The sequence below is a fragment of the Ochotona princeps genome, chromosome 23 (assembly GCF_030435755.1).
Source record: "Ochotona princeps isolate mOchPri1 chromosome 23, mOchPri1.hap1, whole genome shotgun sequence".
Lineage (NCBI taxonomy): Eukaryota > Metazoa > Chordata > Mammalia > Lagomorpha > Ochotonidae > Ochotona > Ochotona princeps.
Genome location: NC_080854.1, coordinates 4,782,725 through 4,807,168, shown reverse-complemented (window position 1 = coordinate 4,807,168; position 24,444 = coordinate 4,782,725). Strand labels below are relative to the sequence as shown.

At 36.2% G+C, this 24,444-nt stretch overlaps 1 protein-coding gene across 7 annotated transcripts in view; it reads right to left on the bottom strand.

The window, feature by feature from the left end:
• ADAMTS6 (ADAM metallopeptidase with thrombospondin type 1 motif 6) overlaps positions 1-24,444 on the bottom strand; it is a 272,555-nt gene that overhangs the window by 222,337 nt on the left and 25,774 nt on the right. For all 7 annotated transcript variants that reach the window (XR_009247499.1, XR_009247497.1, XR_009247500.1 and 4 more), the window contains 3 exons: positions 20,808-21,019; positions 20,208-20,291; positions 19,577-19,722 (listed from right to left, as the gene is read on the bottom strand). Coding sequence is in view for 4 of the 7 variants with exons in the window: in XM_058679970.1 (XP_058535953.1) it covers positions 19,577-19,722; positions 20,208-20,291; positions 20,808-21,019 (442 nt within the window). In the remaining 3 variants the exon portion in view is untranslated. The remainder of the gene's footprint in view (positions 1-19,576; positions 19,723-20,207; positions 20,292-20,807; positions 21,020-24,444) is intronic.

Here is a 24,444-nt window from a genome sequence, read left to right as displayed (position 1 = left end):
CTTATCTTGACAGTGTTATAAGAATTGACACATTGCAGATTTATAAACACAACTCACCAATAATATGCTTCTACACAAATAAATACGGAAAATATTTTACATACATTGTTTTGACTGCAGTATTATCAACAATCCACATTGGAGGTATAATACAAAAGGTTAGTTGAAATTTTCATCAAAAATGACAAATGGCCTATGAAAAACATTGTCAAGTAACAACTTAAAACAAAACAAATTATTAAAATATTCATAACAATATAGCTAAAATTAACAATGTAAGTAATTTAAAAACGTGACATTCAAAGTAACACTGATAAGCTATAAATTTGCAGCTGAAAAAATCTTAATTGACAATTCTTGCGATTCTGGTATTTTGAATGGAATTTGTTCTCTAAATTGCTATCATTTCTTTGTCTCCTCTTGACTGGGAATCTAATATTATAATTCAATCAAAAGAATATGAAGGATTGGGTCAGATAACAGTGCCCAGAGTGGGGCTTGGCATCTTGACCGCATTGAGATGAAGCAATGTGGGGAATAAGCGCTATGGGCGGGACTGTGACCATGTCCACAGGAAGTCAGAGAATCTGTTAGGAAGAGTGTCACCTCTGTACTAGAAAGAAGGGACAAAGCCCACTGAGAGAAATTTCAATAAACAGGTCTCACTGAGATTACCCAGCTCACTATTTTTAGTTCATCCACCTTTATTCTATCACATTTTCCACAATTTTTCACTCTTCATCAAACCTAATACAGGCACTGGCATTGTGGGGCAACAAGCTAATCCTTGGTCTGTAGCATCAACATCCCATTTGGGCACCAGTTTTGTCCTGTCTGCTCCACATCTGATCCAGTTCCCTACTTACAGCCTGGAAAAGCAAGAGAGCATGGCTCAAGACCTTGGGCTCTGCACCCGTTTAGGAATCCTGGAAGCTCCTGGCTCCTGGCTTTGGACTGACCCAGCTCTGGTGGTGCAGCCATTTGGGGAGTAACCCAGCAGATGGGATCTCTCAATTTCTCTCTTTCTCTCTCTCTCGCTCTCTCTCTCTTTTTCAAGTAAAATAATTCTTAAAAACTGAATGCAAAAGTAGTGTTTTAGGGCCTGGCGGAGTGGCCTTGCGGCTAAAAGACCTCGCCTTGAACGCTGCCAGGATCCCATATGGGCGCTGGTTCTAATCCCGGCAGCTCCACTTCCCATCCAGCTCCCTGCTTGTGGCCTGGGAAAGCAGTCAAGGACGGCCCAAGGCTTTGGGACCCTGCACCAGCGTGGGAGACCCGGAAGAGGTTCCTGGTTCCCGGCTTCGGATCGGTGCAGCACTGGCCGTTGCAGCTCACTTGGGGAGTGAATCATCGGACGGAAGATCTTCCTCTCTGTCTCTGTATATCTGACTTTGTGATAAAAATAAATAAATCTTATATATATATATATATATATATATATATATATATATATGTAGTGTTTTAGCTGATTCTTCAAATTTTTTGTCTTATCAAAGTATGTGTATCATACAAACTTTTATTAAATGAATTGTATGCTTTTCACCTGTTAATCTATCTCACTATTAAAGATCCAGCTGCAGACTCTAAGAAGGTTGAAGGAGACTTTATCCTCTCCTACATTAAAATGTGGAAAACAAATCAAACTATGAACTTTCCCTTAAGGACACATTTACACAAATGATATTAGATGATATTAGATGGGAAAGAATCTGTAAGAAGAATACAGAAAAAGTCACATGACAGATGAGATCATTTTGGGACACCGAACCCAGTAAGAGTGCTTAGCAACAAATACTGTGTTTGCTTCCCATCCAGCTTCCTGCTAGTACACTTGGGAGACAGTTAATGGCTTAAATACTTGATTTCCAGATGCCCATCTGAAGACGGGATGAGCTCCTGACCCAAACCCTGGCTGTTTGAACATTTGATAAATGAAACTGCAGATGGAAGATCTTTCTTTCTTTCCTGCTCTCTCTGACATTCTATCTTTCAAATAAATAAATGTTTAAAAAAAGTGGGGGGAGGGCACTGGAAAAGAGAATGTCCATTGAAGGTATTATATTAGATAAAGGGCACAGGATAAATAGAAAGATAACGTCAAATTGTAAAATTTTTTTAGTTTCCAGCCTGGACATTATTTAAAAAAAAAAAAAAAAAAGACTACTGCTAAAGATCATAGTAAGAAGAAAAAATTACAGGAAGGTCGATAGACTATTCAAAATTCTATTGAAGTTCCTTGATTTTCATTAATAAGATAACATGGACAAACATCCAACTAATATAGGAGTTAGTAACTATATTAAAATGATTATTTGATTTCATTTTAATATCTGTAACTTGGAACTTTAACATCGTTCATAAACTCACCCAGATACTCAATAGCAAATAAAGAATAACAATAAATCTCTATAAAAGATATTATGTAAGATAAAATTTTCTTCTTATAGCTGTTTAATTCTAGCAAAAAAACTAACTACAAATTAATATTAAGATGAAAATCTTCCAAGTGTAGACAAAAAACTAATATAAAATATTTAATATTTTAGGATTACTGATGAAGTTTAAATACAATATACACATTATATATATTTTTCCTAGTTAATTTATACTTTCACAAAGAAATTTAAAAGTCCATGATTAGGACAAGCCCATGTTTTATAGCTAAGAAGTAAAATTAACAATGAGCAACTAAATATAACGCATCAGTCATGTATTCAGAATTCATCTTAACTTCTAAAAACCAGCAGCACTTCACCAGGAATTACTTCATCAAAGGACTTAGCTGAAACAATGTCCAACTAAAGAGGCTAATTTTTTTCCATGCCCAGGCTGCTTTTTCTTTTCTCTTCTTTCCTATTTAAAGCATAGCTTACTTTGATTTGCCCTCCTCACCAGCATTTCCTTCCCTAAGTGTAATCAAGCAAGCAGAACTCCACTTTGAAGCACACATCATGAAAAGAGAAGAATGAAAGCATTTCTGAAGCCTTCTGTTTCCCAAAAAGTCTGCCACAGAACTTATGATGAAGTAGGCAATTAAAAGAGTAGTTTATTTGGAAAATCAAACTGTCATGTAAAGACTAAGCACACTCAGCCTCAATCATTTGTAAACCAAATGTCCTATTTATACATTAAGAATTTTTAAAAACTAGCTGATCACTGTTTTGATTGATGCTAGAAATCAGATGCAGAAAGTAAAGAAATTATCTTTTATGTCATCAAAATTCTTACACAATGCATAAATTAACAATACACTTTACGTTACTACATTAAGTATAATGGATAAGGGGAAGAAAATCTGTTCTTGCCTGTATTTTAAGTGAGTCTCCAAGAACACTTTTTCACAAATCTACAACATTGTAGCTTGCAACATAGTAACGGATTGAATAGGTATTAAGATTGGCATTCATAAAGCACAAAATAGCGTATTTAGGGGAGAAAATTACATGCACAAAAGAAATATCAATTCTATAAGGGAAAACTTTAATAAAATCAATTTTTTTCAGTTTAACTATGTTGTGTTGCTAAACAGATATTCAATTCCAGAATATAATTTTGATATTGCTCAGTCAATCCCTAGCATTTTGTCTTCCCTTTGGAATGAAAGGTCCCTGGAGGTTTTTCTGCCTTTTTGATTCTAACACCCTCCCCCAGCATGATATACAAGCTTAACTTTTTTTTAAAGATTTATTTATTTTTACTGGAAAGACAAATTTACTGAGAGTTAGACAGGAAGATCTTCCATCTACTGTTTCACTCCCCAAGAGGCTTCAAAGGCAGGAGTTGTTCTGATCTGAAGCCAGGAGCCAGGAGCTTCTTCTGAGTTCCTAACAAGGGTGCAGGGTCTCAAGGCTTTGGGTCATCCTCGACTGCTTTCCCAGGCCATAAGCAGGGAGTTGGATTGCAAGTGGGGCTGCCTGGATTAGGACAGTGCCCATATGGGATCCCGGGCACGTGAAAGACAAGGGCTTTAATCACTAAGGCTACGGCGCCTGGCCCTAAACTTAACATTTTAAAAGCTGTATCTAGCTTTTCTACTACCTAATGTACCTTGTAATCCCAGTTGTCTACATTCTCACATTCTAGAAACAATTAAGTCAAACTTTTTCATACCTGTAAATGCAAAACAAAAAAATCTCATCTTACAAATTAAAACTGGGTGTTAATTTTGAGTACTACTTCTTGGTTTTCTTGCAAAATAGTCTAGAATTGTCTGATTTTTCTGAGTAATGGATTTCCAACTCTCAAATTTCAGTATGAAACTCAAACCTGTAAATACCTCCTGATTAGTCATTAAGTATATCTTCCTTAAATATTCTCCAAATATTAAGAAAAATCTCAAAATGAAAAAGACACTACTACTGCATGTGCTAAGTTAGTGTTTCAGGTTAAAATACATACTGTTTTAAGAAGAGGAACATGTATTCTAACACATGTTATTTTCGAAGAGGAACTGAACACATAAAACAAATGAAAGCCACAGTAAAGTTTTAGAAATCAACAATGGAATCACAGATTTCAATATCAAGGTAAAAGAAATTGCCAAAAAAGAAGGCTTGAGGAAAAAAATGAATTTCTAAAAACAAACAAACAAACAGTGTAAAACTGAAAACAAAAATGCAGTGAATCAATAGAGTGGCAGCTTCATCATAGCTTAAGAAAAAATTAAGACAGCATGGATCAAGGGCCAAAAAATGATTAAGAGACCCGGAAGCGAGGTGATCAGGTCAAACACATATCAAAAGAGAACCAGGAAACAACAGAATTGAAGAGAAGCTGTGCCTAATGCCTGTGAAACATCTAGTGTTAACGAAACATATGAGTCATTATGTACATTACAAGCAGGATAATTACCTAGAAATTACTAAGATGACATAGCCTATCTAACTACATCAAAAATCACACTACAAGCAAATGTTTTGTCCAAAAAAGATTTTTAAAAATCTTCCATAAGACATACGCTAGTCAGCAGAGGTATGCAGTTGGCTAACAGTACTTTCTCATGTGGTATAGCACAGTGGGTAACCACGGTTGATGGTAATTATTACTTTAAAATAGTAGAGAAGATTTTAAATATTCCCAACACAAAGAAATGACAAATGTCTGAGATGAGGAATATGCCAATTACTCCAACCGGATCATTACTCATTGGATTTGAAATCCTATACTGTATTTGTGTGTGTGTGTGTGTGTGTGTGTGTGTGTGTGTGTGTGTGTGTGTGTAGGTAGGTAGGTAGGTAGATAGGTAGATAGTTTTTAAGGCCTTTAAAATAAAAGACTCATTTTAAAAGAAATAATTAGAAACCGAAAAATGCTTCAGCTTTTGCCATCGTGTTTAATTTCATCCTGCCTTAATTTCTTTCAGAACATTTTTATTGTTACAAGGCTGGGAAAATACTTTCAAAATAAAAAGCACCATACAGGGTGGGTGTTAGGCACACCTTTGAAGATACCACTTGGAACACCTGCATAGCCCAAGCACTTGGCTTCCTGCTGCTTGCATGTCAGAATCACATGGTGTTCCAGTAGCCTGGTTCAGCAACTGTTGTGGGTATTCAAGAAACTGAACCACGATATGCAAGACTGCTCTCTCTCTCTTTCTCCTTTCCTCTCCTCTCCTCTCTTTCTCCCATTCACACTTGAATCTCTTCCAACAGAAAGAAAAAAAAAAGGTATATTCCATCTACGTTTACATACACAAATGCAGAAAGTATACACACAAGCTCAAAACAACTAGGAAGAGTAGATATGCCAATGCCTGTATTTTCTCCTGGAATTTTTTCCTGTGCTTCCTTCCAGTCATAAAATTCCTTTAGGATTGGGCATTTAGCGTCGGCACGGGGAGCTATAATCCACCGCACAGCACCACACCTGCTTCAGGGCTTAGGCTTCTGACTTGAGCTTCCTGCCAGTGCAGACCCTGGGAGCTACTGGTGATGACTTAAGTTACTGGGTTTCCTGCCATTCAAGGGGGAAATTTCGATTAAAATCCAAGCTCCCAGCTTTGGCCATGGCCAAGTCCACCATAGTAGACACTGAAGAATGAATTAAGTACACAGGCACTCTTTTTCTTCCTGGCTCTCAAATACTTACAACATTTTTGTTAACTACATCAGAGGTGAATTGATTCTCTTTAATAAGTATGCTCAATCTCTATTATAGAACACTTTTGCCATTTGGCTATTTTAAAACACGATCTTCTGGTGCAATAGCTCAATTGACTAATCCTCCGCTTACATGCACCGAGATTCCATGTGGGCACTGATTCATGTCATGACTACTCCACTTCCCATCCAGCTCCCTGTCTGTGGCCTGGGAAAGCAGCAGAGGATGACTCAAAGCCTTATGACTCTGTACCCGCATTGAAGACACACCAGTTCCTGGCTCCTGACTTCAAATTGGCTCATCTCCGGCCGCTGTGGCCGTTTGGGAAGTGAACCAGAAGATGGAAGATTTTTCTCTCTCTCTTTCTCTGTAAATTTGCCTTTTCAGTAAAAATAAATAAATCTTTTTAAAAGAAAGTTTCAGGGCTCCACGCAGCAGTGTAATGGCTAAAGTCCTTCGCATGTGCCCACTTTCCATATGGGCGCCGGTTCATATCCCGGCTGCTCCACTTCCCCTCCAGCTCCCTGCTTGTAGCCTGGGAAAGCAGTCGAGGATAGTCCAAAGCCTTGGGACCCTGCACCCACATGGGAGACCTGGAAGAGGCTCTGGGATCCTGGCTTTGGATCAGTGCAGCTCCAGCCATTGTAGTCACTTGGGGAGTGAATCATGTGCCAGAAGATATTCCTCTCTGTATAACTGAATTTGCAATGGAGATAAATACATCCTAAAATATATATACATATGTTCCTTTATGGAAACCACTTAAGCAGAACCCTCGGGACATGCTTCACATCTGGGACCCTGGATTGACAGCAAGTGGCTATTCCCCATCCCCGATACTGAGGCGGTTGGGAGGCTGGGTGTAGCTTCTCCCCTTCTCTACCCCCCTTTCCCCAGATACAAAAAAAAAGGAAAACAAAATGTGGAAATAATGGTCTTACCCATTTTCCCCTAGTCCTTAACCCTTTCCATCCTATCCACTATGTAAACATCATATTTTTTACAAGTTCTTTTTTTATACAAACATTTCTGTGGTAGCAAAGAATATTTGCCTCATAGAAATAGCTTGTGACTAAAAAATATTAATAATAACAGCATATGTAATAGATGAGTGCTTATAGAAAAAAATGCAACCTCCATGAACACATTGCAGAGTTGATTTGCAATTATTTATCTATTCTGTTTTATTCATACAAGTTTGAATTTCACATCATTTTGACCTCTGTTCAGCTCAAATCCCCGTTGGCAAGAGATCCAGAAGTCTAATAACCTTTTCTATTAGTACCAAGAGAAAGTATAATTACACATGGTCACTCAAAAATGTGTGTCAGAAGATAACTTGCAATTAAAATTACTCTAACACTATAATTAGCAATGTAGTAGCAATTAGACATATATTTGAAAATACTCAATCATTAAAATCATAAATATCTCCGTGTATGAGCCTAAAATATCCAAATATCATAGTCATTTTTTTTATTTTTTATTCATACGTGCAAGGATTTATACACTCTTACTTTCCATGTTCATGTAAACATTTATTTATCTACTACCTACTGAATGTCTTCTACATGACATTCAAATCTTCAATAAGATTTCAGTTCAAAATTGAATACTTAATTATACATGAGAAATAAGACTACTTGGATTACAAAATAAAATTCTGTCATGGTTAGCAAATATTCAGAAATAGGTTACTTTCACTGCAGTTCTATAATTAAACTTGAAGCGTTAAGTATGCTTAAGACAACACAGTATATAAAAATAGCACTTCAAAATATTAACAACTTGTCATGGCTATAAAGCTGCACTGAATAGCAACGTAAGTGAATAGCCTTTCTGCTTTTACTTTTCCCTGTCACTTCACTTCCTGTAAAATTAGGAAACTGAACCAATCACAGCATTTACCCAGCTGTTGAATCTATTTTACGTTTGGTTTGAGATTCATTCAGCCAAACTCTATCAGACAACTAAGTTTTGATTTCCTCTATTAATTCATGGATTTCTGAAATTGGCACTGATTAAAAATAGTAAATATAACTGACATCAAAAAAGTGCAAAAAATGGAGGTAAAAATAAGAGTTTACTAAAAGTACATATATTTGTAAAAATGGTATGCAAGCTGAAGGGTTAGAGCTAAGGTATATAATCAAATTAACGCAAGAATGAGTCAAAATTCCAATTTGACTCAAAGTACTTGGAAAACATACTTTTAAATGTTTTAATTTATGTAAAGGGAACAAATTGCGTATATTTCATAGTTACAGCAGGAAGAACACATAGCCAATCCCCATCTTACCTTCCTTTCCGCCTTTAGCCTTTCTCATTCATCTTTAAATTTTTACAATGGCATACTTTTGATTTATTTTTTAATCACAAGTTTAACTCTCCACTAAATAAAGAATTAAATAAGGAGTATGTAGAAAAAAAACCATCTTTCTCAAGGGTATAGACAAAGTTAATTTTGTTCATAAACGTTATTTCTCCTGTATGCGGTATATTAATTACCAGAAATCAAGAAAGACATATGATGTCTATCTTTCGGGGGCTGGTTCACTGAAAATATTTTAATTAACCTTAACCTATATGTACAATAAAAAGAGGCAAGTTTTAGAGTTTTAAGATTTAGTCATTCAAATGAAAGAGTAACAGAGAGGGTGAAACAGAAATAGAGATCTTTCATTTTCTGATTCATCCCCCAAATATCTACAATAACCCAGGATGGGCCAGGCTGGGCTGCAGTGCCCACTGGCACACACAAGAACAAGATCAGGGCACTAACCCAGAAGGGATTCTCAGAAGTTGGCCCAATGGGTCCACTCTGCTCAATCCCTAAACTGAGGGAATGCCACATGGATATCTGATCCGGCCTTGGAACACATGTTGTGGGAACAGACTGTCCCACCATCACCCCCATTGCTGACTCTTTAAGGACAGACAACATACTGGGATGCACACGGAAGATAGGACAACTGGCCTCTGATTCAACAGAGACCTTGAGTGCCTCACCAAAAAACACACAGCAGAACAGGTTGAATAATTCCACAGGACAAAGTCTCCACCAAACATCTAAGGCTATGGCCATACCAAAACTTAGGCAACTGGCAAGTGTGGGAAGTGGTGTCTCATACCTGGTGCAATGAAGCCAACACCATCTCAGAACAATCAAGACTACTCAAGCAACACCCACTGGACATTCTTCTCTCCATCAGGGTCCCTTGGACAAAAACAAAGGGACCATCTCTGTCCTCTGGGACTGATGTGACCTGGGAGAAAACAGCAGTACCACACCCGTCTCCTGCCTAGCCCATCCTGGGTACAGCAGAAGGAGCAGGGTGATGTCCCTCACTCACCTTCCCTCTCCCATCTCTTACTATCTCACCCAAAGACTTGCATGGATCTGCCAAATAAATTTAAATTTTAAAAATATATATATCTGATGGTTGAACCTAACTTGTTAATTTGCAATGTCAAATTTCAGATATTAGCCTTTTATTTGAAACTATTTTTACTTTTTATATAATTAGCAAGCATATTTTCCATGCAGGGCGAACATGAAGTCAGAAAAGCTGAATAGACAGCAAGTACGAAGAAAAAAAATGAGGAACTGGATTTTGATCATACTAAGATTCAGACGCTTGGAGACGTTGACTAGGCAAGGAAATGTACAAATACAAAATTTGGAGGAGTAAAATCAGAGATGTGTGTTTGTATATAGAGATGACCCTTAAAGATGTTTAGGTGCATTTACGTCCATACAGTACTTAAATCCATGAAAATAAATGGAACCACTAAAAGTGAATATAAGATTGTGATAAAACTATATAAAACACTGTTTTCCTATACTACAAAGACTTCTCAAAAGTATTGCTGTCAATATTTTAACATTGTCTATTAATTAACATTTTTAAACATTGTATGCTAAAAGGAATATCATTTGTAAGAATGCTACTATTTGATAAACTTTTGCTAGGGTAGAGTAAGAAATAAGTAGCTAATTTAGCAGATTTTATCTCAAAATAATGTGATAAGAAATCTCAACCAAAAAATAAGGAAGAACTTCAATAAAATAAGTCTATAAGTAGTTTTCCCCTCTCATTTCCTAAATCTTTTCCTCCTTCCTCTTGTACTTCTCTCATCAATAATTCTCCATCTCCCAACACTGGAACTCACAGGTTTTTGCCAGGCATACAGTTCTTTGGGATAGGAGGGGAAAAAAGGACCAAAATGTTAATTCAAATAGTTCTCAGGGGCCCTTCTGAACTGGAAAGAAAGGAGGCATTGAGTTTTTTTCTCCCATTTATCACTGCTCTGCATACATTAACTCTTAATCACAAAAACACAGTCCCTCTTGCCAGGGATAGTTTTCAAAGCTGATCAAGTCCATTTTCTGCTTAAATGTGTCCAGTAGCATCCACATCTAAAGTACTTAAGAGTTAAGTCTAATTTATTATTAGTGTTATAACTTATTATGTAACTTCAGTTGTTTTACTTTACATAGATCACAGTCTGGTCTTTACAACTTCTCTCACATGATTATAAATTGTCATCCTTTTTGTTGAAATTTCACTTTTCCCCAAACCCATGAAGCTAATTTATTAGGGATTTATGTATTTGAAGTGAAGGGTCCCCACTGCCCCACTTCCAATCCAGCTCCCTGTTATTGCAGGGAAAGCAGCTGAGATGGTCCAAGTGCTTGGGCCCATACACCCTCGTGGGAAACTCAGAAGGAATTCCCGACTCTTAGATGAGACTGGCTCAGCTATGGCCATTTTGGGGAGTGAACTAATGGATGGAAGACCTCGCTTTCTCTCTTTCTGTAACTCTGACATCAAATAAATAAAATAACCATTTAAAAAAAAGAAGAAAATGAAGTCGGTGTGACTTCACTCCCACTACGTAACAATATTTAATAAAAACCTGAACATTTTTTTAAAATTTTTAAAATTTTTGCCTATTTAGTGCTTGTTTCTGATATCATTTTTATACAAATGCAATACAAGCAATCAAATCAAACAAAAGCACCTTACATATTTCTCCAGAAAAGACAAATAGCCAACAAGCAAATGAACAAAATAGCCATTGATTAACCATCAATGAGGTGCAAATCAAAACCAAAATTAGATACCACTTCACATATATTAGAAAGGCTAACCAGGAGCTGTTGCTGTGGTGTAGTAAGTTAAGCCTCTGCCGATGGCACTTGTCTCCCATGTGGATGTTAGTTCAAGTCCTAGTTGTTTAACTACTGATCCAGTTATCTGCTAATGGCCAAGAAAGCAGTGGAGGATGGCCCAAGTGTTTGGGCCCTTTCACCCATGTTGGAGACCCAGAGAAGCTCCTGGCTTCAGACAGACCCAGCTCTGGAAATTGTATCCATTTGGGGAGTGAACCAGTGGATGGAAGATCTCTCCTATTTATCTCTGTAATTCTTTCTTTCATATAAAAATAAAGCAAAATTTAAAAAAAAAAAGAAATAAAAACTATAAGCAAACAAAAAAATCCAGAATCAGATAAATGGATAAAGTAAACATGACATATATATATATTCATATCTAAATATATTTATTGAGAAAGAGAGAGCAATATTATTCAGCTATTAAAAAGAATGAAATCTTATTCCTTGCAGTGAAATGGATGGAAGTGGAGGACGGATGTTGAGAGAAATAAACTAGACATATTGTCCATGAGGAAGTGTAAATTTAAAACAGTGCAGCTATTTCAGAAGAGTCTAGCAGATCCCAGAAGGTTAAATATTTACCAAATCGCACAGCAATTATACTCCTAGATACATACCCAAAGATCTGAAAACACACATACGCACAAAAACCTTGCATTTGGGGAAGCACTGTGGTGCACTACGCTAAGCTGATGCTTGCAGTGCTGACATTCTGTACTTGACTGCCACTTCAAGTTCCAGCTACTTCACACCCTACCAATGTGCACAGTTGCTTGGGTCCCTGCTGCTCATGCGGGAGGGACACTAGGATGGAGTTTCTGGTCCTGGCGCCAACCCAGATCAGCCCTGACTGTTGGGAACATTCAGAAAGTCAACCAGCAGATGGAGAGTTGATCTCTTTTTCAACCTTTCACACTAATAAATAAGTAAATTGAAAAAAAAAGAGAAAAAAATGAAAAAAAAAACTATAACGGAGGAATCAGTGTTGTGGCACAGCAAATTGAGCCACCGTCTACAATACCAGGGTCCTTTTTCAAGCCCACATCCAATCCAGCTCCCTGCTACTACCTGGGAAAGCAGCAGGGCATGACTAGAGTGTGTGGGTCCCTGACCCCAAGTGGAAGACCCCCGATGCAGTCCCAGGCTCCTGGCTTTGTCCTAGTCCAGATCCTGCCGTTGCAGACATTTGGAGAGTGAACCAGCAGATGGAAGCTTTCTTATCTCTGCTTTTCGAATAATGAAATATATAAATAAATATATTTTTAGAAAGCTGATGGAACTGGATCTACTGTTGTACATCATAATGAGCCACTAACTAAAACCAGAAATAAATAACAAGTGAAGTTGATAATGTATAAATCAACAAACAATTATAAAGTTTCATGCGTTACAAAACAAATTGGGATAAATCCCAACTCCCCTAAATGCTTTAGAATGTGTAAATTAGCAAAACCACATTGTAGAGCATCCAGCTGATGCTTAGTATAGTAAAAAATGCTTATACCTGGGCCCAACGTGATGGGTCAATAACTAAATCCTTGTCTTGCATGTGCCAGGATCCCATTTGGGCACTGGTTCATGTCCTGGCTGTTCTACTTCCCATTCAGCTCCCTGCCTGAGGCCTGGGAAAGCAGTCGAGGATGGCCCAAAGCCTTGGGATCCTTCACGCACAGGAGAGACCCGGAAGAAGCTCCTGGCTCCTAGCTTCAGATCAGCTCAGCTCCAGCCATTGAGGCCACTTGAGGAGTAAATCAGCAGATGAAAGATCTTTCTCTCTAAATCTGACTTTCCAATAATAATAAATTAATTAATTTTTAAAATGCTTATCCCTTATGACACAACAGTTCTACTTCCAGATGTCTGTTCTAGAAAGCTCTTACATATAATTAAAAATATTTAGTGATCTTGAAGATAACAGCAGAAAACACAAAACACTAAAAACAAATGGGCAAGACAATTTAAAATAATAAACAGAACATCAATGAGATGGCTTCCTGCGGCTAAAGAAACACACAAATGAGATCACCAGGGAAAGGAAAGAAGAGGTAAAAATAATACACTGAAAAAAAAAATAATGGTTAGATTTTTCAAAATTTGGTTAAAGTGTATCTATGACGCTCAACAAGCTCAAACATGAAAAAATGATTCAAAAACATACTAACCAAATGGGTCATTAGTACGAGCATAATCATCCAAATTACATCCAAATAACAATATGTACAGAACATTCCATCAAATAAAGGTAGCACATGAGGCAACAAGGTCCCAGCAGGGCAGGGACTCTCCTACCTGCAGCTTGGGGACCTTGTCACACCCTGCCTTGGGCTCTCCACCCACTAGCATCCCTTGCTGACTCACGCCCTTCTCAAATGCACTTAGAACATTAACAGCAAAAGACCATATTCTGGATCATTAAAAACTCCCAATACAGTGAAAAGCATTCAAGCCATACATAGTATATTCGCTGACCACAGTGGAGATAAACCAGAAACAAATACCAGAATAAACTGGTGCGGGGGGGGGGGGGGGCAATAAAACAAACCACCACCAACAAATATGTTGAAACAAATAACACAATACCACAATTCCACAAAGCTCAAGGGTAAAAAAAAAATAAATAAATAAAGGCAAAATAGGAAGCATTTTAAAAATTGAATGGAATTGAAACCATAACATATCCAAATTGTGGGATAGAATGATGCTTTAGGGGAAACTAGAAACACTTATAGTAGAAATACCTATATTAGGAATGCAGAAAGGCTTCAAGAGAATAAAGGGTCTCAATCACATCTTCCACTATAAAGAAAGCAGAGCAAATTAGATTTGGAGCAAATAGAAAATATAAATAAAAGACATAGCAGAAATCAATGAGCTAATAAATTGAAAAATAGGAAAGGAAATCACTGAAAGTAAATTTGAGCTCATTAAAACCTCTAGACAACCCACTGCATCGCTTCGATGAATGTGTGGACTCCTTGAAAGACCTGAACTATCTGGCCTGGAGCGCTAGCCTAGCGGCTGAAGTCCTTGCCTTGCACATGCCAGGATCCCATAGGGGTGCAGATTTCCGTCTCTGCTGCAACACTTCCCATCCAGCTCCCTGCCTGTGGCCTGGGAAAGCAGTAGAAGATAGCGCAAAGCCTTGGGCCCCTGCATCCACGTGGGAAACCTGGAAGAAGCTCCTGGCTTCGGATCAGCTCAGCTCTGAGAGTAGTGGCCACTTGGGAAGTGAGCCAGGGGATGGAAGATCTTTATCTCTGTATATCTGTATGATGAAACCTAGAGCTAATATCACAGTTATTGGTGAAAAAATGGAAGACTTGCCCCTCTGAGATCAGGAACAAGGAAAGGATGTCTGCTCTCATCATCTCTGTTACACACTGTACTAAGGCTTCTTGTCAGTAGAGGAAGGCAAGTAAGATAAATAAAATTAATTATTGACTAAAAGGAAGAAATAAAATTATCTTTAGTAGCAGATGACCATCTTTGTAGAAAATCCAATGGAATCTTGTAAAAGCTACTGAAACTCGCAAATGAGCTGTATCAGTGAAGCTGCAGTGTGCAAATCAACATGAGTCCATTGTACTTTTACATGCCAGAGTCAATATTTAACATAAAATTTTTCAGAATAGCATCATTGACAATAAGATAAATATGCTCAAAATTATAAAAACTCTGAAAACCACAAAACACTGTTGAAAGAAATTAACGACCACCTAAATAAATGAAGAGAGGTACTTTCTTCACTGGCAGGAAGCCTCTTGTTGCTACAATATCAATTCACTAGACATAGCCCACACAAAAAAAGAGTATTATAAAGGCCATGAAAATCATTTGCAACACCTTACAGATCTGCCTACCATGGCTCAATACTACAGAATCTCCACTTTGAATTTTTTGTTGAATCTCCACTTTGAATTTTTTTTTTTAACATTTCTCTGGAAGGACTCCATATCCAGAATACTAGTTCTGATTCTCCTGTGACATTGTCAGTGAACTTTCCTTTGCCTCAGCTTCCTCATGTATAAAATAGTGACACCCCCCATAAAGCTACTTAAAGTTTAAATAAAAAGGAGTCTGTAATACATACGGGACAAGAGATTGCATATATGTATCGACACATCCATAAAACCAATATAAGTACTAAAGATACTATTCTTTAAAGTTAACTATTCATTACAAAACACATTCTTACTGATGTCTACAAGTAAGACACAATCTTTACTAAACACTTTAAACATTAAATTACTGAGTTGGTGTGCAATATTTGCATAGATATTCTGAGATGTATTTGTAAGTCCTGTGCTTTTCACTATTGAAAAATTAGAAGTTTAACAAAGAAAGAACAACCCTTAATCATAAGCATTCTTAAAATTTAGATACCTTTGAGTTTAAAGAATTAAGAAGGATGAACTACTAATACATGAAACCACATAAGTGGACCTTGAAAACATTCTGCTAAGCAGGAGACAAAACTAACACAAGACCACATATGTTACGATTTCAAACAAATGGTTCACAACAAATCTAGACAGTAGGAGATGGAGCAAAGATGAGGTAGGAAAAAAATGATGGGACAATGATATTCTCTGCAGTTATAGAATGTTCTAAAACTGCTCATAGCGATCACTACACAACAGCATCTTTACACTAAAAACAAATTATACATTAAATGAACAAATTGTATGTCTATACATCTCAATAAAGTGATTATCAAAAAGTACCATAATTCATACCCTTGATATGTAAGATATTAATCATCAATATCTTAAAAGTAGAAAAACAATACTTTACAGAAGAAAAAGCCAAGAACATATGCACTAGTCTAGTCAGGCTAATTGACCAAACAACAATATAATATACTAAATTCCTACTTAATTTCAGACTATAAATAAATTGCTTGGATATTCTTCCACAAAACAAATTTATAAGTTGACTTGATTCTAAACTTGTGGCAAATATATTCTGACTTCATGTGTACATAAAAATAATCTGTTAAACTATAGGTTTTTCTTAAGTAGCTATTATTCTACAGCTTGTCAATACAAAGTTTTTCAAGCTAGGGTTTGATTTAGTCATCCTACAACATATACATTATATCAAAATAGCATGTTGTACACAACAAATACATACAATTTTTCTTTATCAATATAAAAACAAGCGATCAGAGTGGACATTTGATATCGCAGTCAAGTCGCCAGGTAAGACACACACATTTCACTTGAGAGCGCCTATATTTCAGTGCCAGCTCTATTCCCTGTTCTAGATTGCTGCTAACCTTCACTGTGGAGGGAAAGCAGAAGGCAGCTCAAATCGTCCTTATCACCCACATGGGACACCTGGGCTGGATTTCTAGCTTTTAGCTTCCACTTGGCTTAGTCCTGGCCATTGCAGGCATTTAAGGAATTAATCAACCGATGAAAGATACTGTCTGTATCTCTCGTTAAAAAGTATGAACTTTAAAAATAGCTAAAATAAAAACATGAAATTGAAATTTAAAATTTGATATTTTTAACCAGCAAACATTTAGCTATGTACAATTCTAATGTATCTTCTTAATTATAACGCTAGAATTTCAAGCACAAAGTGTTAAACATTTATTACCCAAATGATATGGTATTATAGTCTAGTATTTAAACATACTAAATGTCAAACTGACTTATGTGAGCACTACTAATTAAATAATACTAACAAATCCAGTCTATGGAAGCGATCAATACCAATTAACACATGCTTTGGCATTAATTCACTATTATTGCACCCATGCAAAATTAAAATATTCTAAATGCATAGTTTTTCATTTCATTCTATATAATTACAGAGATATGCTAATTTTACAAACTACAGATTGAAATTCAAATCGATTAAAAGAACAATAAGATATTGTTAGCTCAAGTGAGGTAACGTTTTTGAATTTGTAAAAGTAACTACTGTTACCTAAAAAGATTACAATTCCAAATGATTTTCTGCTTAAAACATTTAAGTCCCTGGGAGAAAATTGGCCTGCAGAGATAAACATGTCTACTAGTTTTCCTTTGGAATTCTCAATAAACACATTATACATTCTCCCTAGTGAGCAGACATTTCAAGCCAACATAAATCATGTTCCTGCCTATAAAACAGTATGGCCACAACTTGTTGAACATGATAGTAAATGAATTACAAAATGCTATTGTAAACATTAATAGAAAATCATCTTGGGAATTCTTGAGTAATCTACTAAAAGCAGCAGTCTCATGTAAATACTTGCTTAAGTTTACAAATCGAAAATATATAGTCAATTATTGACAGTTACCCTCCTCCTTCCAAAAAACATTCATCGCATTTTGAGTAGACTTTCTGTGGTCCTATTAATTCAAAGATAACCATAGAGTTTAAAATAGGCTAGAAATCACTTTGAGGCTTTAATAGTGCTTTTTAAAAAATATTTTCTATGGCTTCAAAGAGGCTTTTTCTAACTTCTACCACATTAGCCAATCCAAAATCATACAAGATAAAAAAAAATCTTTAAACTATTGCCCTATTAAATCCTGAAATCATTTCTAGTTCAAGTTTGCTCACTAGAGACAAACTATAAAAGCAAATTTTATGTTTGAATCCAAGACATCAAAAAGGCACTCAGAGTAGCTTACAGAAGCAAAGAGGAGCTCTGCAGAGGATCAGAAAAACAGCTGAGCCAATTCAGAATAACAAGCTGGAAAGTGGAAAGCTGGATGTCAGTGCAAAGCAAGGGTGGCTAACTGCCCAGATACATTTCACTACTCCAATACTTATAAAAGTGTACTTTTGGTATAACCTCTGGTGTCTGATGCAAAAGGTAAAAACCATGGGAGACCAGGATGAAGTTCCTGGTTCCTGACCTCAGCCTGGCCCAGCGTGGCCTGTTAGGGCCATTTGGGGACTGAACCACTGATGGAGGTTCTCTCTCCCTCTCTGTGTGTGTCACTATTTTCCCAATTGTCACACTACCATTCAAATGAGTAAATAATTATTTCTTAAATGTCAATGCAAATCTAATAGTGCAAATGTTAACCATTGGTAGAACCTAAGTGTTGCATATTTGAGGTGAGTAAATGCTTTATAGCATAAACACAGAAGCCATGCAAATATCTGTAATGATTTTATTCAGCATTTATAACAGATATTTTCCTCTACTAGTTTCATTTAAACTAACCATATCCACATTTTGTAGAAAAGTTTATATATTAGCAGAATTCCTGTTGTTTGTACTCAACAAATATACAATAAACATTATCTTCTGGTTTACGATTTGAGGTAGACAGTCAGGAAAATAAAAACCAGGAAGCTTAACTCTGATTCTGTTAACAGGGAAATTTTTTTAAAAGCAATGTTCACATTACCTATCTGCGTCTCAAGATTCTGATTCCATATACTTTATATAGCACCACTGAGCTTCATGTAATCCATAAACACTCCACACACGTAAATATTACCTTGCAAATCAGACGAAGTCATCATAACAACAAAAGCTACTCTGCACTGTCAAAGATAGAATTATGCTTACATTTTGCTTGCTTGTTTTTTTACTAATTATGGCTTTTTTATTTTTGAATACTGAGAAGTACACATATACACTTACCATGAGAAACCTAACTATTTGAACCAGTTTCCTTATCTCTAAAGTGAGAAAAATAAAAGTACTATCTACTCCACAGAGTTGTTGTTGATAGTAAATTTAAGTCATCTTTGTAAAACTAAGAAAGCAGTGTGTTAGTTCACTGGGTTATCACCAAGCAGTAGCTTCACTTGAGAGAAACTGCTCCACAGTGATATAAGTATGCTTTTTAGATTTCTGTATCTTAATTAGAACACTTTCAATTAATCCTTTATGTAAGTAAATTGTATCATTATTAATATCCTATATTAATAAACTAACACAATGCAAAGGTAGCAATAGTTAATATATTTTATGACAAGAGTGACAAGTTTATCTTTGAAACATTTTTCACACTTTTTACTCTTGCTTTTAGTGTGCATTTTGTTCAAATAATAAATCTTACATGTGCCTCCAATTAAATATTATAATACATATAAGCAGGAAAAGAATTATTATTAAACTTCGAAGTTAAATCCTCATCTTTTCTTGTTTTTCTTATTCAGTTCATTTACTGCAGACACAACAGTAGTATAATACAATCTTTCTCAATAGCGAAAAATAAATTGCCACCTTATTCTGACTACACTGTTCACCTAAATGAGGCTTTAAACAGAACCAAAGATAGTCACCATATCAAACACAAGAATCAATGGAAAAATACTTGCAAAAAGTCATACCTCGTAATAAGAACTGCGTTATCGTGGTGGGCAATCCCATTTTCTGGAATGGTGTTTCCATCATTTTGGTGAGAGAGAATGGATTTCTGCCATTTACAGAAGCTGTCAAGGGACTTGTCTGCATGGTGGTTTATCTCCAAGTTTGGCTGCAATACAACATGCATACCAGAAATGTTCCAAACAAATTACTAGGATTGGACGTTAAAATTTTTGAAGTGGGACTATAATTAGAAGCAGTGGTTTCTAGGAATAATCTCTTGCCAATTTGTATCTCTGTAATATCTGAGCTAGTTCACTTAGTATTTAATTGAACATTCTTCCCAGTTGAAGCTTTAATGATAATGTGAACATGTGAGATTATAAACATCTGAAACCAACCAAAATCACTTTTATAAAGTGTGGCATGCAAATGCTCATCCTTATACTGAAATGTAACTAATACACACACAGCTTTAACATAAGCGGTATATTCTTGGAAGGTGTTTCAAATTTGCTTACAACATTAAATATTTAGAGAAAACACTCATATATTCAAATAATATTCTTTAAGAAGAGCCACAATATATTCTTATAATAAACAATTCTATAGCCTTTCCAGGACTTTTAGATTTATAAACCAGTCCATTCTTACCTGATCTTCTGTGAGAACAATTAAGCGAGCCACTATAATATTCACAACGTTTCCTAGACTGGAATCACGGTAAAGTTTGGCAACCTGACCTCCAGAAAATAAGAAAAGACACAAAGTCAGACAAAGCTCACAGGAAGACAGCTTGGTGCTGTTTTAAAAGTGGTAAACAACTTTTAAGATGCAAACCATTGTGTATACAAAAAGAAATTCTTTTTCCCCAGAACACTTAGAACTCTACACTCAAAATGCCTTGGTAAAAATTTTCTATAAAAGTCTACCTCAAGAAATATTTTCTCCCAGAATTGAACTATAACATAGCAATTAGAGGGTGAGCTGAGCTGATGTTTAAAGAAAACCCATTAAACAAGATTTAACAATTCATCTTTTTAAAACCATATTATCTGAAAATTAACAATAAGGTCATCCTTAAATTTATTTTCTATGGAACTGACACATTCATAGACCAATTCTTCAACATTTTAGACAAGTGACTTTTTAATCATCATTTATTTCAAAGTAAAAAAAAATAATAATCCATGACCTTAGTCAAAAACACAACAAACTACTAAGTAAAATATTATATAGAGGGATCAAACTTACAATATTCATCACACTCAAAATGTAATGTTCAATGTCTTTGCGGCCATGGTAGCCCACCATCATTTTGTCTGCCACTACCAATGTCTCCACAAACCGCTCAATGCTCACTGATCTCCTATGTCTGTGGCGGATGTGTGTGTCATTAATTGGTAGGGAAGAAGGAAAAGTAGATGTGTCATTCAGCCACCAAGGTTTGCCACTTCTTGTGAGGTCTACAATAAAAACAATTAACCGATTCAGATAGGCTCACTAGTTAAACCTATTTACTTATAGATCTTTGATGGAGCTACGCTTCTTACAAATTGTCTAATATTTTTCTAAGTAAGGGAAAGGAATGAGGAATTGAAGGAGTAAGAAAATATTAAACTACTAAAATTTTTGAAAATAATCATAATGAAATCTGGAAGAAAAACCTAAACATCAATGACATCCAATTGCTCATGAAAATAAAACCCAATAAATCTATGAAATGAATCAACAGAAAAAAAATTTTTGAAACAATCATGTCAGTGAATAATTATAATACTTCCACATTTAGAATACATAGTTTAAGGAATCCTTTACAGTTGTTTTAAAAGCAACTAAGGCATGAATGTTTGAAACAGCCTAAGAAAATTTGAATGAAGAACAATTAAGCTGTAAAACTATATTCCTACAATGCTACTGAGCATTTATTTTAAAGTAACACACTTTTATTAAACCATCTGAATTAGAACCAATTCCACTGATGTAAAATCTAAAGCTTGCCAATACTTTTCGCAATCAGTTTTGTGTTCTATAACTCTTTGCACTTTCAGAGTATCCTAAGTAATGCTTTCCCAAAGTCGAGAGGTAAAGGACATTAAAATTAAAGGATTAGCCCTGGGCAGTTTGTTTTAAATCTTAGTATCAATGACACTGTATCCTTTGTTTTCTAAACACTTGGCCCTTCACTCTTAAAAAAATATTTCTGTACTGTGATTTTTGTTACATAACATCTTAGCCCTTATTTACAAATATTTGCCTCATGTATCAGTGTCTTCATTAAATAGCAAATAGAGACCCTCTGCAGTTTACTTCCATAATCTTTAAGAAACATAAAATCTTTCTAATTTCCACTTACTGAAAAATTCAGTGAGGAAACATAGATTAATACATATTATTATACACCTAACAGAAATTACCACTATTTTTCTTTTTTTTTCAAATCTTTGCCTTTTTCCTTTCAAAAATTATACAGTTAAGGTGGATAACTTAAAAAAAAGGATGGAAATGACCATGAGAAGTACTAGTGACATACTTTTTTCAAAAGATTTATTTATTTGAAAGGCAGAGTGAGAGGAAGAAAGGAAGAGTGCCGAGGGAGAGAAAGCCTCAATCCAATTGTTCACTCCCGAGCCAAGGGAAAGCCAGGAGCCAGGAACTCCATCCTGGTCTCCCACCTGACTGGTGGTGACATCAGTTATCTGAACCATCTTTCAGTGCCACCCCGGGCATATCAGCAGGAAGAAGCACGATCAGAAGTAGAGCCGCAGTCCTTACACAGGTGATGTTGCCTAAACACACTGCACTGCAATAACAGCCCTCCAGCGAAACCAATAGAAACTGAGCGTCTTTATTCTTAACAGTCAACAGAGTCAGAGACAGGTCACTGCCTAGTTCAAACACACAACAGCCTGGCAGACTCCTAAGCTGGCTTCCACGGTGTCTGCCTCCTGATACTCATATCCTTCTGTGATCTACTCCATCTGAGGATGACTAGGACCAGTGACTTGCTTCTAATCACAGAATACAGCAAAAATCCATAGGATGGATGTGACTGTACCACTTATCTTACTTAAATCTTCTTCCTTGCTGGCTTGGAGAAAACATGCAACCATACTGCTGAAGCCTAGTATGACAAGGTAAACAGGTGTCCTCTGGAAGTCAAAAACTAAAGCTGCTTATTAACTCAAAGCAATGAACGTCACCAATAGCAAATGACAATCTGTTTTACCTTCACTTCCGGCTGAGGCTAAGAAATTGACCTACCCATGCAAGCTCCTAACCTACATACCCTGAGAGATGATAAAAGTGGAATGCTTAAGCCACCAGGTTAATGCTAATTTTTTGAAACATACAGAGTTTTTTCAGGGTCAATATAATTCCAGTTTCATCAGTTCAGTCCTTTATGAACATAAAAAAATTCATTCATCTAAGTTATGCTTATTTTTCTAAACAACTCAAACGTCTACAGGTAAGATTGGAATGGCGAGATTGGCAGCAATTCATAACAGTTGAACTATCAAAACCAATTGAGCGAGACCCTTGGAGCATGCCCCACATTGGGGACCTGGGATTGGTGGGAGGCTGGGTGGGGTTTCTCCCTTTTTATCCCCCTTTACCCCAGACACAATAAAAAAAAAAGAAAATGTGGAAATAATAGTCTTACCACTTTCCTGTAGCCCTTGAACCTTTGTGCCCTAATTAACTACATAAAGATTGTCAAAAATACAGAAAAGATTCGATTTTCATTCTTTTGATCATTTCCATTTAGTTGATCCATTCAGTACCTCCTTGTTTTTATTTAAAGTGTTGCAAAAAGAATTAGACATGATTGGTCACTAAGTATTTAGCAAACACATTTCTCATTTGGTAAGTATTCAGGTAAAGGTAATTGCTATAATCATCATCATTTCATTGCCATAATTCTCAACCTTCTAACTTCTTACATTTTTAGTTTGCTTGGCTATCACTCCATCAGACTATAAGCACTTTAAATATAAAGAATATATAATTTTCAATTCAATTCACCTTCCAGACAACACACACCTGCGAGGCAGCAGATTATGGTTCAAGTTCTTGTGTCTCTATCACTCGCATGGCAGACCCAAATAGAATTCTGTGCTCCTGGCTGCAGCCTACTCCAATGTTGGCTATTGAGCCCATTTATGGAGTAAACCAGTGAATGAAAAAAAAAACTCTTTCTCTCTTTCACTTTCTGTAACTCTGCCTTTCAAAGAAATACATTTTAAAAATCTAATTTTTACTTATTTGATAGGCAGTCAGTCTTCTAGTTGACTCCCCAAAAGCCTGCTAGCCAACTCAGAGCCAGAGGACAGGAGCACTTATCAGATCTCCATGTGGGAGGCAATCCTCAAGTTGCTTGAGCCACGAGTGCTGCTTCCTAGGGGCTGCACTGATGAGGGAAGCTGCAGCAGCCACAAGTCATATTTAGGCACTCCAGTGTGGGAACCACTAGGCCTAACACCCACCTTCAAAAGGGATTTTACAGCCTACATTTGCATACAACTGGAGCTCACAGTAGCACACTAACTGCAATGTATGTCTACAAATTTCTATCTGTCACTTAAACTACACTGATGAAACACTATCACAATGAAGTCCCTAGCCAGACAATTCCCTTACTTACTTAACATAAAGCATTATGTTCTAATAACATCTAGTAGCATTTTCTCAACACTTGGAGAACTACTACCACATCCTACCAAAGGGAAATCAGTAAGGGTGTTTGAAGTGTGCGATACAAGCAGATAGATTAGGAGGCATATTTGACTAGAAACATAAAGACAACTTAGAGACAAAAAAGCACAAAACACAGTCTTTTTTGGCTAATTATAATAACGATCTGAACTAACTGAATTGATTTAAGTAGTAC